Genomic DNA, 18,605 nt, shown 5'->3' on the forward strand with positions numbered 1-18,605 from the left:
TGGAAAATTGCTGTGGGGACTTGCTTCCATTCAGCCACAAGAACATTAGTGAGGTTGGGCCATGATGTTGGCAGATAAGGCTTGGCTCGCAGTTGACGTTCCAATTCATTCCCAAAGGTGTTCGATGGGGTTGAGGTCAGGGTTCTGTGCAGGCCAGTCAAGTTCTTCCACACCAATCTCAACAAACCATTTCTGTATGGACCTTGTGCACAGGTGCCTTGTCATGCTGAAACAGGAAAGGGCCTTCCCGAAACTGTTGCCACAAAGTTGGAAGCACAGAATTGTCTAGAATGTCATTATATGCTGTAGCGTTAAGATTGTCCTTCACTGGAACTAAGGGGCCTAGCCCGAACCATGAAAAAACAGCCCCAGACCATTATTCCTCCTCCACCAAACTTTACAGTTGCCACTGTTTGCTCGGGTATTTGTATTTATTAAGGATCCCCATTAGCTGTTGCCAAAGCAGCAGCTACTCTTCCTGGGGTCCAGCGACATTAAGGCAGTGTGGCTGAAATAGCTTTTGTGTATATAGTGCATGTCCTGCTCCTTCCCTGACTTTATTGTCAATGTCAGAATTTTGAAATCACAAACAGAAAAGTATTTAGAGAATTTTTACAATTTTTTTTCACACCTATTCCTAACTTAACCCACCAAGACAATGTGCTGTAGGATGTTGGTACCCAGCCAGGCGCTAATGTGTCACTCTCTCCTCACTGATTGAATGACAAATGGGTGATAATTGTGCACCTTACTTCACAAATGAATTTAAATTAGGCCTAACTGAACGATGAGGAGGGTGAAGAAGTTGATTTAATTTAGAAAGACAATAGTGTAATGATGAGTTTGTGTTAGGCCTATTTACCAGCAGCAAATCATTTGACCTCGGGCCTTGCGGGTTCATACTATTCTCTTTTACGTTTCACTTTGTAAAACGAAGCTGCTATGGGACTGTTTTAATTACTATACCTCTATTACTAATCAAATTTACTGTCAGGGAAACAAAAACATGCTACATGTTGAAGTAGGACTTTAAAATAACGCAAAACATATCCTTGACTGTATCCAAGTAGATGAGCGGGAAACAAACGATGCAAGTCAACCGGCACAGCCGGTCCTTCGAAATTACACCTAAACTACAGTACCAGTCAAAAGTTTGGACACACCTACTCATTCAAGGGCTTTTCTTTATTTTTACATTGTAGAATAATAGTGAACACATCAAAACTATGAAATAACACATACGGAATCATGTACTAACCAAAAAAAGTGATAAACAAATCAAAATATATTTTATATTTGTCCTGATAGCTTCTGGTGTGGATGAACAAAATCAACATGCGCGCCGGTCTGGTCAGCATGGTAAAACTTTTTCCGCACCCAATGTCATTCAGCCATCCCTGATTAACGTGCCTAGGTAGCCTACATAAACCGTTTGAAGTAATGGTTAGACAATCAGATGAAAACAACATGATTGGTTGTGTTCATGCCACATTAAAAGGTAGGCTAGTAACGTTACATTTAAACGTTAAAAGGACAAATCTTTACTATTAGGCCCATAGAGATCCTATTAAATTCATATGGATTGTATATGTAATTATATGATTAAGCGGCCACATAAGAGGTCCCCGTATCTGTAAGAAATTAAATTGACTTTCACCCGTGCATAACATAGTCAAACACGAGTTACATTTTTAACTAGCCATCCATAGACCAGGCCAACAGCTTTAACTGGCCGAAGCTAGAAGATGCACGCGCTTATTGCATGTCTGATAACAAGTCAGTAAAAGTCAATATTTGGGCATAGCTTGCCAATCGCCAGTGTCTTCAAAATTAATTTACTTAGCTAGTGTTGATAGACATTGATGTGATGCAATTTGAACGGAAAATAAAACTAGCTAGCTAACTACCACTGATAAGAGTAAATTCAAGTCAATAGTGAATTGCTCGAGGAGGCTGGCTAGATGTTCCACTGACCCTGCAATGCCAACGTGATCAGACGTCACGTGGCGTACCTTCCAGTAACTTAGCTTCTTCAAAATAGCAAAAATACATGTTTCTAACCAGTAGCCACTTACCTGTTGAACCTTGTCATGGTGGAGCTCCGTGAAGTAGTATGCCAGAAGATGAGAGGCTATCATCGTCGTTATGAATGTCCTTCTCCTCTACCACTTAGCTAGCTAACTATGTTAATTCAATTATTTCCTAATAGCGGGCTTGTTCGTTAAACATTCGGCAACTAGTCATAACATTGAACAGAATCTGCACTGGCCTTCGTAATGACACTGTTAGCTACTACGACTTTATAGAGATGTTGACTACAGAAGTCATATACTTCAAACAAGTCATTCGAGAATAACGAGTATTTTTACGGTTATTGCAGGCACGAGGAAGGTGTGGCTTATTTCGTGTCGCCGTCTAATGAAAAGCAAATTATGATATATATACTCAAATAGTTTAGGAATGGATTTGATAGCCTACCTAATCAAATCTTCTCACAATTATACAACATCACATTCAATATTATGATTGAATTAACTCTCAAAGCAACTTTTAATTACTTTGATATATAGTGTATCTTATTGATAGAGATACAACTCCATAATCTTATTTCTGTAAAACAACACTGACCTTGGTAACTGCTATTATGTCAACGTGATATCACAACATAATGATTTGATTATCTCTCAGAGCAACTTTTAATTACTTTTTTATAAAATAGTGTATCTCATAGAGCTATAGGAGCGTTCCCCAAACTCTGTCCTCAGGACCCCAAAGGGTAGTGCTAGGTCAAAAAACAAAATGTGCAGCCCTTGGAGTCCCAAGGACTGAGTTTGGGAAACCTTGCTATACAGTCTAGATACAAACAATCAATTAATCAAATGTATTTTATAAAACCCATTTTACATCAGTAGTTTTTACATCGGTAGTCACAAAGTGTTGTACTGGTCACTTAAATAATGTTTACATACTGATTTACTCACTTCATATGTATATAAGGTATTCTAGTCAAGGCTCATCCTATATAACTATTGCTATACACACCTTTTCTATTCATATACTGTCCATAACGTCTATACACACCATTATTTGTATACAGTTGAACTCGGAAGTTTACATACACCTTAGCCAAATACATTTCAACTCAGTTTTTCACAATTCCTGAAATGTAATCCTCGTAAAAAATTCCCTGTCTTAGGTCAGTTAGGATCACCACTTTATTTTAAGAATGTGAAATGTCAGAATAATAGTACAGAGAATGATTTATTTCAGCTCGCACACTTTCAGTTCTGCCCACAAATATTCTATAGGATTGAGGTCAGGGATTTGTGACGGCCACTCTAAAACCTTGACTTTGTTGTCCTTAAGCCATTCTGCCACAACTTTGGAAGTATGCTTGGGGTCATTGTCCATTTGGAAGACCCATTTGGTACCAAGCTTTAACTTCCTGACTGATGTCTTGAGATGCTGCTTCGATATATCCACATCATTTTCCTACCTCATGATGCCATCTATTTTGTGAAGTGCACCAGTCCCTCCTGCAGAAAAGCCCCCCCACAACATGATGCTGCCACCCCCGTGCTTCACGGTTGCGATGGGGTTCTTCGGCTTGCAAGTCTCCCCCTTTTTCCTCCAAACGTAACAATGGTCATTATGGCTAAACAGTTCTATTTTTGTTTCATCAGACCAGAGGGCATTCCTCCAAAAAGAACGATCTTTGTCCCCATGTGCAGTTGCAAACCGTAGTCTGGCTTTTTTATGGCGGTTTTGGAGCAGTGGCTTCTTCCTTGCTGAGCAGCCATTCAGGTTATGTCGATACAGGATTCATTTTACTGTGGATATAGATACTTTTGTACCTGTTTCCTCCAGCATCTTCACAAGGTCCTTTGCTGTTGTTCTGGGATTGATTTGCACTTTTGCCACAAAGTACGTTCATCTCTAGGAGACAGAACGCATCTCCTTCCTGAGCAGTATGATGGCTGCGTGGTCCCATGGTGTTTATACTTGCGTACTATTCTTTGTACAGATTAATGTGGTACCGTCAGGCATTTGGAAATTCCTCCTAAGGATGAACCAGACTTGTGGAGGTCTACAATCTTTTTTCTGAGGTCTTGGCAGATTTCCTTTGATTTACTTGTGTCATGCACAATGTAGATGTCCTAACCGACTTGCCAAAACTATAGTTTGTTAACAAGAAATTTGTGGAGTGGTTGACAAACGAGTTTTAATGACTCCAACCTAAGTGTATGTAATCTTCTGACTTCAACATACAGTTGAAGTCGGAAGTTTACATACAATTTCTTTTTAACGAACTATAGTTTTGGCATGTCGGTTAGGACATCTACATTGTGCATGACACAAGTAATTTTTCCAACAATTGTTTACAGACAGATAATTTCACTTATAATTCACTGTATCACAATTCCAGTGGGTCAGAAGTTTACATACATTAAGTTGACTGTGCCTTTAAACAGCTTGGAAATTTCCAGAAAAATATGCCATGACTTTTGAAACTTCTGATACAACAACGTCGCCTATGGGCACAAACCCACCGTCACTGGACCAGACAGGACTGGCAAAAAGTGCTCTTCACTGACGAGTCGCGGTTTTCTCTCACCAGGGGTGATGGTCGGATTCGCGTTTATCGTTGAAGGAATGAGCGTTACACCGAGGCCTGTACTCTGGAGCGGGATCGATTTGGAGGTGGAGGGTCAGTCATGGTCTGGGGCGGTGTGTCACTGCATCATCGGACTGAGCTTGTTGTCATTGCAGGCAATCTCAACGCTGTGCATTACAGGGAAGACATCCTCCTCCCTCATGTGGTACCCTTCCTGCAGGCTCATCCTGACATGACCCTCCATCATGACAATGCCACTAGCCATTCTGCTATTTCTGTGCGGGATTTCCTGCAAGACAGGAATGTCAGTGTTCTGCTATGGCCAGCGAATAGCCCGGATCTCAATCCCATTGAGCACGTCTGGGTCCTGTTGGATCGGAGGGTGAGGGCTAAGGCCATTCCCCCCAGAAATGTCTGGGAACTTGCAAGTGCCTTGGTGGAAGAGTGGGGTAACATCTCACAGCAAGAACTGGCAAATCTGGTGCAGTCCATGAGGGGGAGATGCACTGCAGTACTTAATGCAGCTGGTGGCCACACCAGATACTGACTGTTACTTTTGATTTTGACCCCTCCTTTGTTCAGGGACACATTATTCAATTTCTGTTAGTCACATGTCTGTGGAACTTGTTCAGTGTATGTCTCTTTTGTTGAATCTTGTTATGTTCATTCAAATATTTACACATGTTAAGTTTGCTGAAAATAAATGCAGTTGACAGTGAGAGGAGTTTATTTACATACACTACCAGTCAAAAGTTTGAACATACCTACTCATTCAAGGGTGTTTCTTTACTTTTACTATTTTCTACATTGTAGAATAATAGTGAAGACATCAAAACTATGAAATAACACATATGGAATCTTGTAGTAACCAAAAAAGTGTTAAACAAATCAAAATATATTTTATATTCTTCAAAGAAGCCACCCTTTGCCTTGATGACAGCTTTGCACACTCTTATATTTACATGATTCCATGTGTTATTTCATAGTTTTGATGTCTTTACTATTATTCTACAATGTATAAATTAGAAAAAATTAAGAAAAACCATTGAATGAGTAGGTGTTCTAAAACTTTTGACCGGTAGTGTATATATTCCGGACTCTGACATATATTTCTTATATTTCTTAATTCCTTTCTTTTTGTTTTTGGGATTTGCATGTGTTGCTTTGTATTGTTAGGTATTACTGCACTGTTGGAGCTAGGAACAAGCATTTCACTACACCTGCAAAATATGTGTACACGACCAATAAAATGTTATTTGATTTACAGATACCTAGCCTAAAACCCCAAAGAGCAAGCAAAGCAGATGTAGAAGCACAGTGCACAGTGGCTAGGAAAAACTCCCTAGAAAGGCAGGAAACTAGAAAGGAATCAGGCTTTGAGGGGTGGAGATTGTAAGAGTACATGACCATAAAGTCCAGACGTGAAACTCTTGTCCTTACTTTCAGAGAGTAGTTCCATCTATTGGCATGAAGTTTCTGTAATGACTGATTCTGTCACTGTGAAAATGCACATTTTCACATTCTTGTACTGAATAGAAAAAAAGTCAATCTCAAGAATGTGTGGGAAGAATCTATTGTATGGCACTAAATCAACAAGACAGAGAGAAGTATTTCCACAACGCTGTTGTCTAGCCAGGTGCCGCTCAGTGTGTGTGTGTGTGTGTGTGTGTGTGTGTGTGTGTGTGTGTGTGTGTGTGTGTGTGTGTGTGTGTGTGTGTGTGTGTGTGTGTGTGTGTGTGTGTGTGTGTGTGTGTGTGTGTGTGTGTGTGTGTGTGTGTGTGTGTGTGTGTGTGTGTGTGTGTGTGCATGGTTGTATTATATGCGCCAAGCCAAGGTCATTCTCTGCAACAAGTAATAAAAAGTTGTATCATACTAACTAACAAAATCGCAGTGCTTTGGTTCACATACATCTGCATGTCCCACAAAGCTAGGCATTACAAGGCCATTTCACACTGCATTGTTATTAGCCCCGGGCTATCTTATCCCCAGTCTAGACTGGCCCTGGGCTAGCTTAGCCTGTGTTCACACAAGCATTTGTTAACCTTGGGCTGCTTTAGCCCTGGGCTAAGGATTCACACATATTCCACAGCCCTGGGCTAACGGACAAACAGACATGCGACCAACATTCTATCTCTGCCACATGACCAATGTTATAAGTAATAATGTATTTATTTTTAGATATTATTTCCTCCTGCTTCTATTCTAGCCTAGCATTTTATTTCTGACAGTGATATTTTGTATAAACCTTGCTGTCTGCCTGTCCGACCTCGGAACAATGAGCATGGTTACATGCGCACAATAATGCGATTATTGTGGATAGTCAGGTTAATATAATAGTTTGTTTAAAACATTTGCATGCTTTGCAACAAGAACGATTTCCCAAATAATGGACACATCTGAAATCATTTACATTTTTACAGAACGCAAGTAGGGTTAGCATAAATGCGTTGCTCATGGGCACATCGACAGATTTTTCACCTAGTTGACTTCGGTGTTGTGCCTAAAATCTCCCCCCTGCCAGAATTCTCCCCCTCCCCTTCATGTGAACGTGCACACACTTAATTCTTCATTACTGCAACTTGCTTACTAGTTGAGATTTCTGCTCTTCACTCCGTTGTCAGTTTAGCCTACATTTCACTGATCTTAGTAGCAGAAATAATTTTTTATTTGTGTCCTTCAAGGCAGCTGTCAATGATCACGTTAGGCTGTGTTTCAGTTTATTTTTTATGTCGGTTTGATCATGGGGAGGCACTAGTAATGTCTGCAGTTTTCAGTTTGGCTATTTGTTACAAGTGTATTAGTCTACAAATAAATCTCTTTGCCAACATTTGTTGTCTCTCCCATGTCTTATTCGACTAGTAGTTGTTCTGAAATGTTTATTGCTGGCCTACTTTTTACTACCTCCTCTATGTTTAATATAACACACATACATTAATTAACATACATTAATTATTCATTTCAGTTGCCTATAGAAACTATTTGACTGATGTGTACCACAGAAAGTATTTGACTCTAGTGACAAAATTAAGGAAATTAGAAGGGGGGGGGATTTCGGCATGTCCATTTTCTTGCCTGCCGAAATCCCCCCCCTCCCCCCCAATTCTATCTTGGGACTGCAAGGCCTGGCACACTTCATAATCATTTTGGTAGCTGTTGACCAGTAGTGTGTGCCACAGAAAGTATTTGACTCTAGCCACAAAATAAAGGATATTAGAAAGGGGAAATAGAGGAAACCCCCTCCCTTCTAATTTCCTCAATTTCGTCACTTGTGCCAAACACTTTTTGTGGCACACATCAGAGTCAAATACTTTCTATAGATCAAACTTCACGTCAGGATAGGCAACCGAAATTAATAGCTATTGTATGTGTGTTATATTAAACAGAGGAGGGAGTAAAATGTTGGCAAGCAATAAACATTTCAGAACAACTAGTAGTCGAATAAGACATGGGAGAGATTTTGGAAAAGTTATTTATTTATAGACTAATAAACAAATAGCCAAACTGAAAACTGCAGACATTACTAGTGCCTCCCCGCTATCAAACCGACATAAAAAATAAACTGAAACACAGCCTAACGTGATCATTGACAGCTGCCTTGAAGGACACAAATAAAACATGATTTCTGCTACTAAGATCAGTGAAATGTAGGCTAAACTGACAACGGAGTGAAGAGCAGAAATCTCAACTAGTAAGCAAGTTGCAGTAATGAAGAATTGAGTGTGTGCACGTTCACATGAAGGGGAGGGGGAGAATTCTGGCAGGGGGGAGATTTTCGGCACAACACCGGAAGTTGAACTAGTGACCTTTTGGTTACTGGCCCAACACTCTTAACCGCTAGACTATCTACTGATGAGACTTTGATAAATTCAGAAAATCGCCAATCTAAATAAACGTTCTGCCACAGTGAGCATGTTGTTTTTGGGAAGACTATTTGATTCGGAGTTTTCCGAACTCAGATCACTCACATAAGATTGAAGCTTGCGCTACCCCGATGCTGACCAGTGCGCACATCAAATACACCTCTGGAATGCCGATTAAGCTGTTTAGGCCTACATGTCCTAATAATTCTAAATATTTCTCAGACAACCAGGTGTTTAAATCGGCATATGCTTAATTCGATTTTAACCTTACATCGAATTAAGATAAACAGAGTAACGTGTTCATATGACTATTGCATACTCTGTCTACTGCCGTAACCCATTTAATGACAATTATTAGCGTGCATGTTAACATTGGCTACTCGATGACGAGGCAGTGCAGGGCTTGGGATCCCGGGATCGCAGGCAGTTGGATCAGGAGGGCCAAGAGGTTGTAAATGAGGGGGTCCGCATACCGGGACTAGATGTACCCCAACAGTCCAATGACAACAGGATGGTGGACATGCGCATCATTGACGATGGTGAGGGAGACATACAAATAAAATGTATGATTCACTCATGCCTGGTTTTGTTCAATATTATGACATCACACTTTACTCTTCCTTCAGAGGACTTCACCCCCCAGAGCCAACTGTGTTGGAGGAGGCAGAGCAGGAGCAGCAGATGTATCTGGAGAAGCAGAGGAAGCTCAAACAGAAGCAGCTGTTCAAAGACTGGGGAAAAGGTGTGAACATTCTGTTCATAACTGTTCCTCTCTTTACTTACAATGCTAGAATATAGCTGTGGCCAAAGATCCTATCCAGTGCAAGGATCTCTTCTTTGACAACTGAAAACAGCAATATTGTGTGGATTACTATAAAACATGTGATATTCAATCACCAATAAATGTTAAATGGTTAAAAAATTGTTCTCACTCTTGCAGAGCAGGTAGATTTACATTGTTCACTGTTCGATTATATCAATTACATTGATTTTCAGGTCCACTGTAGACCTACAGAAAAAGACAGACTCTGGCTCCCAAGGACAATAACAAGGTGATGTTGGAGGAGAATACCAAGATGCAGGCAGTAAAAGACAAATTATGGACACAAATGAAGGGAGGAATGGAGGACTGACTGGATTTCCCAGATGGATTTAATGGGGAACAAAACAGTTGTGCAGGCCAGGGGCAAAGTAAAGATCTCCATGAACCAACACTAATTGGATGCTGCTTGATTTAAAGTTAAAACACAGCTTAACAGATGAAGCACTTGAGGATACCTTAAGAGTCATAAATGCCGTATTGCAATGAAACTCATGATTTTAACAGGACACATGAAACAGGGGATTTACTTTATTGTCTTAACCCTTGAAGCACTGCTGTGCAATCAAATGTTTATTTATTTAACTAGGCAAATCAGTTAAGAACAACTTATTATTTACAATGACGGCCTACCCCGGCGACGCTGAGCCAATTGTGTGCCGCCCTATGGGACTCCCAATCTCGGCCAGTTGTGATACAGCCTTGAATTGAACCAGGGTCTGTCGTGATGCCTCTAGCATGCAGTGACTTAGACCGCTGCGCCACTCGGGAGCCCTCATTGAGCAGGATGAACTAAGAAAACAGCTTCATCACTCAAACAGTAAACCAAACCCTCAATCCAATGATGACATTTATGATGGCCAGATGTACAAGATGTTTGCAAAGAGTTGCAATACTCTACCTGACAATCCGATTCTCTCCCTTACTTTCAGCTGTGATGGTGTACCTCTGTTTAAGTCTTCCTCGCAAAGTATTTGGTCACTTTTGTATATAGTGAACGAACTCCCAGCAGACTTGAAATCAAAACATGTTATGCTTGTAGGATTGTGGTTTGGACCTTAAAAGCCAAATATCAATGTGTATCTTGCACCATTTGTTGATAAAAGTATTTCACTCCAAAAACACGGCTTTAGTTGGTGTAGCGCAGATGGCATGTGTGGAACAAGTAAGGTGTTTCCATTGGTATTAGTCAGCGACAGTGTAGCCAGACCTCTTCTCCAAAACTTTAAACAATTTAATGGAGAGCTTTGGGTGTTTATTCTGCCTTCAGAAAGGCACAGTGGTTGAGAGGGGCCAGGGACATGCTTGCGTTTATTCCTACCACCCAGAGTGTGAACCTCGAACTCGAGTCCAGACTGAAGACTTTGTTGAAAATGCACTTGAGAGAGCCTCTCCAGTGATGAGCATTAAAGGGCCATCTGGGAGGTCGTTACAACAAGTTGACAGCGTGCTCCTTGAAATCCAACCCCCATGCAACGTTTCCAGAGTTCCCAGATCCTTAACTGAGAGAAAATACTGGAAAGCCAATGAATGGTTCATGTGGTTACTCTACTACAGCATTCCTGTTTTGAAAGGGATTTTGCCAGAGAAATACTTAATTTATTCACCTAAACTTGTGAATGGTGTTTCATTGCTCATTTCTATGTATATAACCCCACAGCAAATCTCAGAGGCAGAAGAGTCACTCAGTTCATAGCGGGGATGGAGAGTTTATATGGTTTGAGCAATGTTACATTCAATGCTCACCTCTGCCTTAATTTGCCAAGAAGTGTTTTGAACTGGGGACCATTGTGGTCCCATTCATCAATTGTTTTCGAAGATTACAATGCTGACTTGCTGGAGATGGTGCAAAGCACACGTGTGCCTCTGCAGATCTGGGAGAAGGCCCTTCCCCTTTATACAAATAAATACCATGGAAATGCTTATTTTGAGTGCATGGATGTTTTTCAGTCTTTAGATTAACCTAGACTTAAAGTAAAAAATGTTGTGAGATGTGAGGGCGTTACGGCCTTGGGACAACCTCAGAGAAAAATGATTGAGAAAGAACACTATCTTGCTCTGCACGGTGTTGCCCATCAAGTAAAGAAGGGTATTGTAGGGTGGCTGTGAATGGGGAGATCATTCACTCTCAAAGTTACATACAATAACGTAAAATGAGCTCATAAACAGTCATGCTTGATGATCAAGATCATGTCTCCATGGAACGCCATCTTAACCGACTTCATTTAGCTTCAATACGCTGTGGAGTCTTCACATAGGAATGGTGTCACGTGATCGATGGCTTTGTCCATTCATATAGCTCTCTAAATCCAAGATGGCGTAGCAGTCAGGCGTCTTTGTCTTCGCCTTGTTGTGTCCCGTGTATATACCTTTTAATATATTTTTTCTTCTAATATATTTTTTTATATTTTTCTTAACCTCAACTTCAACATACCCCCCCAAGTGGTATGGATCCTCTGACTACTAGCTAGTAACTACTAGCTAGTAGTCAGCTAGCCACTGCTAGCGGTCATCAGCTAACCTTTAGCCCGGACAACTCCTGCCAGTCTGCATAGCGCAATTCAACCCAGAGCATATCGGACTTCTTCTCCATATCTCCAGAAGCTTTGAACCTTTTCACTTGGATCATCGCAGCTAGCTAGCTGCTATCCGAGTGGCTACTCCTGGCTAACGTCTCAGTCCTGAAGCGAACACCAATTAGCCTGGAGCTAGCTTATGCTAGGCCCATCTCCCGGCTAGCTAAAGAGGTCCATCAGCCACTCCTTGGGCTACAATACCTATTTTGCCAATTGGCCTGGACCCCTTTTACTGCCGATACGGAGCCCCGCCGATTCATCACGACTGGACTACCGACGTAACCCGCCCGAGAGGATTTTTCAACAGGCTCCTCCGTCGCGACGTCCCCTGAATGCCTATCTGCTAGCCTGCTAGCCGCGGCCCGCTAAATGTCTGGAGCATATCAGACTGATAGCTGAAGAGGTCCATCAGCCAATATCTTGGGCAACTATACCTATTTTTCCAATTGGCCTGGACCCTTTTACTACACGGAGCCCTGCTGATCCATCATGACTGGTCTGCCAACGTAACCACATGAGGGGGCTACAACAGACTTCTTCCATTGCTGTTTTTTGTTAGCGATTACTGTCTTATTTCACTGTAGAGCCTCCAGCCCTGCTCAATATGCCTTAGCTAACTCTTTTGTTCCACCACCCACACATGTGGTGACCTCACCTGGTTTAAATGGTGTCTCTAGAGACAATACCTCTCTCATCGTCACTCAATGCCTAGGTTTACCTCCACTGTATTCACATACTACCATACCTTTGTCTGTACATTATGTCTTGAATCTATTCTACCACGACCAGAAACCTGCTCCTTTTACACTCTGTTCCAAACATACTAGACGGCCAGTTCTTATAGCCTTTTGCCGTACCCTTATCCTACTCCTCCTCTGTTCCTCTGGTGATGTAGAGGTTAACCTAGGCCCTGCAGTGCCTAGCTCCACTCCCATTCCCCAGGCGCTCTCATTTGTTGACTGCTGTAACCGTAAAAGCCTTGGTTTCATGTTAACATTAGAAGCCTCCTTCCTAAATTTGTTTTATTCTGTGCTTTAGCACACTATGCCAACCCGGATGTCCTAGCCGTGTCTGATTCCTGGCTTAGGAAGGCCACCAAAACGCAGAAATGTCCATCCCTAACTATAACATTTTCCGACAAGATAGAACTGCCAAAGGGGACGGAGTTGCAATCTACTGCAGAGATAGCCTGCAAAGTTCTGTTTTACTATCCAGGTCTGTGCCCAAACAATTTGAGATTATACTTTTAAAAATCCACCTTTCCAGAAACAAGTCTCTCACCGTTGCCGCTTGCTATAGATCACCTTCTGCCCCCAGCTGTGCCCTGGACACCATATGTGAATTGATTGCCCCCCATCTATCTTCAGAGCTCGTGCTGTTAGGTGACCTAAACGGGGACATGCTTAACACCCCTACAATCTAAGATTGATGCCCTCAATCTCACACAAATTATCAAGGAACCTACCAGGTACAATCCCAAATCCATAAACACGGGCACCCTCATAGATATCATCCTAACCAACCTGCCCTCCAAATACACCTCTGCTGTCTTCAACCAGGATCTCAGCGATCATTGCCTCATTGCCTGCATCCGTAATGGGTCTGCGGTCAAATGACCACCCCTCATCGCTGTCAAACGCTCCCTAAAACACTTCAGCGAGCAGGCCTTTATAATCGACATGGCCCGGGTATCCTGGAAGGATATTGACCTCATTCCATCAGTAGAGGATGCCTGGTTATTCTTTAAAAGTGCTTTTCTCACCATCTTAAATAAGCAGGCCCATTCAATTTTTTTTTAACCAGGAACAGATATAGCCCTTGGTTCACTCCAGACCTGACCTGCCCTTGACCAGCACAAAAACATCCTGTGGCGTATTGCATTAGCATCAAATAGCCCCCGCGATATGCAACTTTTCAGGGAAGTTAGGAATCAATATACACAGGCAGTTAGGAAAGCAAAGGCTAGCTTTTTGTAACGACTTCGGCCGAAATTGATGCCTCTCCTTGTTCGGGTGGTGTTCGGCGGTCGACGTCACCGGTCTTCTAGCCATCGCCGATCCATTTGTCATTTTCCATTTATTTCGTCTCATTTTCCCACACACCTGGTTTTCATTTCCCAATTACTGGTCATGTATTTAACCCTCTGTTTCCCCTATGTCTTTGTGTGTGATTGTTATTTGTTCAGGTCGGTATGTTCCGGCTGGTTTGTACCGGGTGCTGTTTAACACCCATGCTTTGTGGCAACCGTTCTTTTTGCACTTTGTAAATTGTTTACTTTGTGCTGTCGAGTAAAGTGCGTTGTTTCACTCATCTCTGCTCTCCTGCGCCTGACTTTATACACCAGCTACACCCACCAACCTGACCCTTTTTCAAACAGAAATGTGCATCCTGTAGCACAAAAAATTCTGGGACACTGTAAAGTCCATGGAGAATAAGTGCACCTCCTCCCAGCTGCCCACTGCACTGAGGCTAGGAAACATTGTCACCACCGATAAATCTGCAATAATTGAGATTTCAATAAGCAGCCGTATTTTCTACGGCTGGCCATGCTTTCCACATGGCTAACCCTACCGCGGTCAACAGCCCTGCACCCCCCACAGCAACTTGCCCAAGCCTCCCCCATTTCTCCTTCACCCAAATCCAGATAGCTGATGTTCTGAAAGAGCTGCAAAATCTGGACCCCTACAAATCAGCTGGGCTAGACAATCTGGACTCTCTCTTTCTAAAATGATCTGCCGAAATTCTTGCAACCCCTATTACTAGCCTGTTCAACCTCTTTTTCGTATTGTCTGAGATCCCCAAAGATTGGAAAGCTGCCGCGGTCATCCCCCTCTTCAAAGGGGGAGACACTCTAGACCCACACTGCTACAGACCTATATATATCCTACCCTACTTTTCTAAGGTCTTCGAAAGCCAAGTCAACCAACAGATCACTGACCATTTCAAATCCCACCATACCTTCTCCGCTATGCAATCTGGTTTCCGAGCTGGTCTTGGGTGTACCTCAGCCACGCTCAAAGTCCTAAACGATATCATAACCGCCATCGATAAGAGACAATACTGTGCAGCTGTATTCACCAACCTGGCCAAGGCTTTCGACTCTGTCAATCACCACATTCTTATTGGCAGACTCAACAGCCTTGGTTTCTCAAATGACTGCCTAGCCTGGTTCAATGACTGCCTAGCCTACTTCTCAGACAGAGTTCAGTGTGTCAAATTGGAGGCCTGTTGTCCGGACCTCTGGCAGTTTCTATGGGGGTGCCACAGGGTTCAATCCTCAGGCAGACTCTTTTCTCTTTATACATCAGTGATGTCGCTCTTGCTTGCTGTCGCTCTTGGATTCTCTGATCCACCTCTATGCAGACGACACCATTCTGTATACTTCTGGCCCTTCTTTGGACACTGTGTTAACAAACCTCCAGATGAGCTTCAATGCCATACAACTCTCCTTCCGTGGCCTCCAAATGCTCTTAAATGCAAGTCAAACTAAATGCATGCTCTTCAACCGATCACTGCCCGCACCTGCCCACCAGTCCAGCATCACTACTCTGGACAGTTCTGACTTAGAATATGTGGACCACTACAAATACCTAGGTGTCTGGTTAGACTGTAAACTCTCTTTCCAGACTCACATTAAGCATCTCCAATCCAAAATTACATCTAGAATCGGCTTCCTATTTCGCAACAAAGCCTCCTTCACTCATGCTGCCAAACATACCCTCGTAAAGCTGACCATCCTGCCGACCCTTGACTTCGGCGATGTCATTTACAAAATAGCCTCCAACACTCTACTCAGCAAATTGGATGCAGTCTATCACAGTGCCATCCGTTTTGTCACCAAAGCCCTATATACTATCCAACACTGCGACTTATATGCTCTCGTTGGCTGGCCCTCGCTTCATATTCGTCGCCAAACCCACTGGCTCCAGGTCATCTACAAGTCTTTGCTAGGTAAAGCCCCGCCTTATCTCAGCTCACTGTTCACCATAGCAGCATCCACCCGTAGCATGCACTCCAGCGGGTTTATTTCACTGGTCACCCCCAAAGCCAATTCCTACTTTGGCCGCCTTTCCTTCCAGTTCTGTGCTGCCAATGACTGGAACGAATTGCAAAAATCACTGAAGCTGGAGACTCATATCTCCCTCACTAACTTTAAGCACCAGCTGTCAGAGCAGCTCACAGATCACTGCACCTGTACATAGCCCATCTGTAAATAGCCCATCCAACTACCTCATCCCCATACTGTTATTTATTTATTTTTCCTTTGCACACCAGTATCTCTACTTGCACTTTCATCTTCTCCACATGTATCGCTCCAGTGTTTAATTGCTATATTGTAATTATTTCGCCACTATGGCCTATTTATTGCCTTACCTCACTTATCTTGCCTCATTTGCACACACTGTACATATACTTTTTCTATTGTGTTATTGACTGTATGTTTGTTTATTCCATGTTTAACTCTGTGTTGTTGTTTGTGTCGCACTGCTGTGCTTTATCTTGACCAGGTCGCAGTTGTAAATAAGAACTTGTTCTCAACTAGCCTACCTGGTTAAATAAATGTGAAATAAAAGAAAAAAGATAACAGCGCTTTCTCTTTCAAGACTTACATTGTAGCAGATTTCAGAAGTGGAAACACTTGATATGCAATTGGTCAGTACTTTGAGGGTGAAAAACACAACTTCTTCACATAATTTCAGAATCTTCAGTATTTCCTACCTGTGGGGAAGGTATTGGGCCACCTCACAGTTGTACCTGCTTCTCACATTGAACATAAATGTTTATTTATATACTGTATACTGAGCAAAAATATAAACGCAACATGTAAAATGTTGGTTCCATGTTTCATGAGCTGAAATAAAAGAAATAAAAAAACTTGTTAGTGAGCATTTCTCCTTTGACAAAATAATTGATCCAGCTGACAGGTGTGGCATATCAAGATGCTGATTAAACAGCATGATCAGTACACAGCTGCACCGTGTGCTAGGGACAATAAAATGCCACTCTAAAATGTGCAGTTTTGGCACACAACACAATGCCACAGATGTCTCAAGTTTTGAGGGAGCGTGCATTTGACATGCTGACTGCAGGAATGTCCAACAGAGCTGTTGCCAGAGATTTTAATGTTATTTTCTCTACCATAAGCCGCCTCGAATGTCATTTTAGAGAATTTGGCAGTACATCCAACTGGCCTCACAACCCCAGGCCACGTGTAACCACACCAGCCCAGGACCTCCATATCCAGCTTCTTCACCTACGGGATTGTCTGAGGACAGGAGGCGGGGTGCTGAGGAGTATTTTTGTCTGTAATAAAGCCCTTTTGTGGGGAAAAACTCATTCTGATTAGCTGGCCCTTGCTCCCCAGTGGGTGGGCCTGGCTCCCAAACCTATGCTCTCCCAGGCACACCCATGGCTGTGCCCCTTCCCAGTCAACTGAAATCCATAGATTAGGACCTAATGATTTATTTAAATTGACTGATTTCCTTCTATGTACTGTAGCTCAGTAAAATCTTAGAAATCATTGTTTGTTCAGTATACATGCAGTAAGCACCAGTTGACTATACTGCTGTCACGACAGTCGGTTCCTCTCCTTGTTCGGCAGTCGGCGTCACCGGTCTTCTAGCCATCGTCAATCCACTTTTCATTTTCCATTTGTTTTGTCTTGTTTTCCTACACACCTGGTTCTTATTTCCCTCATTAAGTGTTGTGTATTTAACCCATCTGTTCCCCCCATGTCTTTGTGTGGAATTTTTTGTTTGTAAGTGCTTGTGCACATGTTTACTGGTGTGCGTCGAGTTTTGTACCCATATTATTTCTTTATGCCGTTGGTTTTGAAATTAAACTGCTCCGGCTATTACCTAGTTCTGCTCTCCTGCGTCTGTCTTCACTGCCACCAGTTACGCACCCCTTACAACTGCACCATGCAGTAAGCACCAGTTGACTATATTTTCAGATTTCTGAACCACTATGAGATTTGGGTTGGTGTTCCCATCTTAAAAGGTTGGAGCAGTGGGAATAATAATGTGTAAAATAAGCAAATTAAGTATGCTGGATAATGAGTGTGTTACTTCACAAGCACACTAATAATAAAAATTAAATTAAGTATGCCGAATAACATAACAACCACACTAACGTCCCTATGACGTTTAAAAACACATACAGTATGTATGGTATATGCTGTGTTCATTGTGAGATATAGACTTGATATTTATGATTAGAATGTTTATGACAAAATTAATGTCATGTTTAATGTCATGTATAATTAGATGTAAAGAATGACTTGTCAGGGTTGAAGGGAAAGATTAAAGATGAACAGAGCAAAGCACAGAGAGATCCTTGATGAAAACCTGATCCAGACTGCTCCGGACCTCAGACTGGGGCAAAGGTTCACCTTCCAACAGGACAACGACCCTAAGCACACAGCCAAGACAATGCAGGAGTGACTTCAGGAAAAGTCTCTGCATGTCCTTGAGACTTGCCCACTGACAAAGAAATGATCAATCTATAATTTTAATGGTAGGTTTATTTGAACAGTGAGAGACAGAATAACAACAACAAAATCCAGAAAAGCGCATGTCAAAAATGTTATAAATTGATTAGCATTTTAATGAGGGAAATAAGTATTTGACCCCTCTGAAAAACATGACTTAGTACTTGGTGGCAAAACCCTTGTTGGCAATCACAGAGGTCAGACGTTTCTTGTAGTTGGCCACCAGGTTTGCACACATCTCAGG

General features: G+C 42.2%; 1 protein-coding gene across 2 annotated transcripts in view; it reads right to left on the bottom strand.

The window, feature by feature from the left end:
- The window catches only part of LOC115200353 (hexokinase-2), a 92,182-nt gene extending 89,843 nt beyond the window's left edge, over positions 1-2,339 (bottom strand). The window contains exon 1 of one of the 2 annotated variants that reach the window (XM_029763350.1): positions 2,076-2,338. In XM_029763350.1, the coding sequence (XP_029619210.1) occupies positions 2,076-2,138 (63 nt within the window). In that variant the 5' untranslated portion in view covers positions 2,139-2,338. Of the gene's footprint in view, positions 1-2,075 lie in introns of both variants that reach the window. The other variant, XM_029763351.1, reaches the window with a different exon arrangement.
- Between the last annotated feature and the right edge of the window lie 16,266 nt (positions 2,340-18,605).

Source organism: Salmo trutta, chromosome 9 (assembly GCF_901001165.1).
Source record: "Salmo trutta chromosome 9, fSalTru1.1, whole genome shotgun sequence".
In the NCBI taxonomy this organism is placed as follows: Eukaryota; Metazoa; Chordata; class Actinopteri; order Salmoniformes; family Salmonidae; genus Salmo; species Salmo trutta.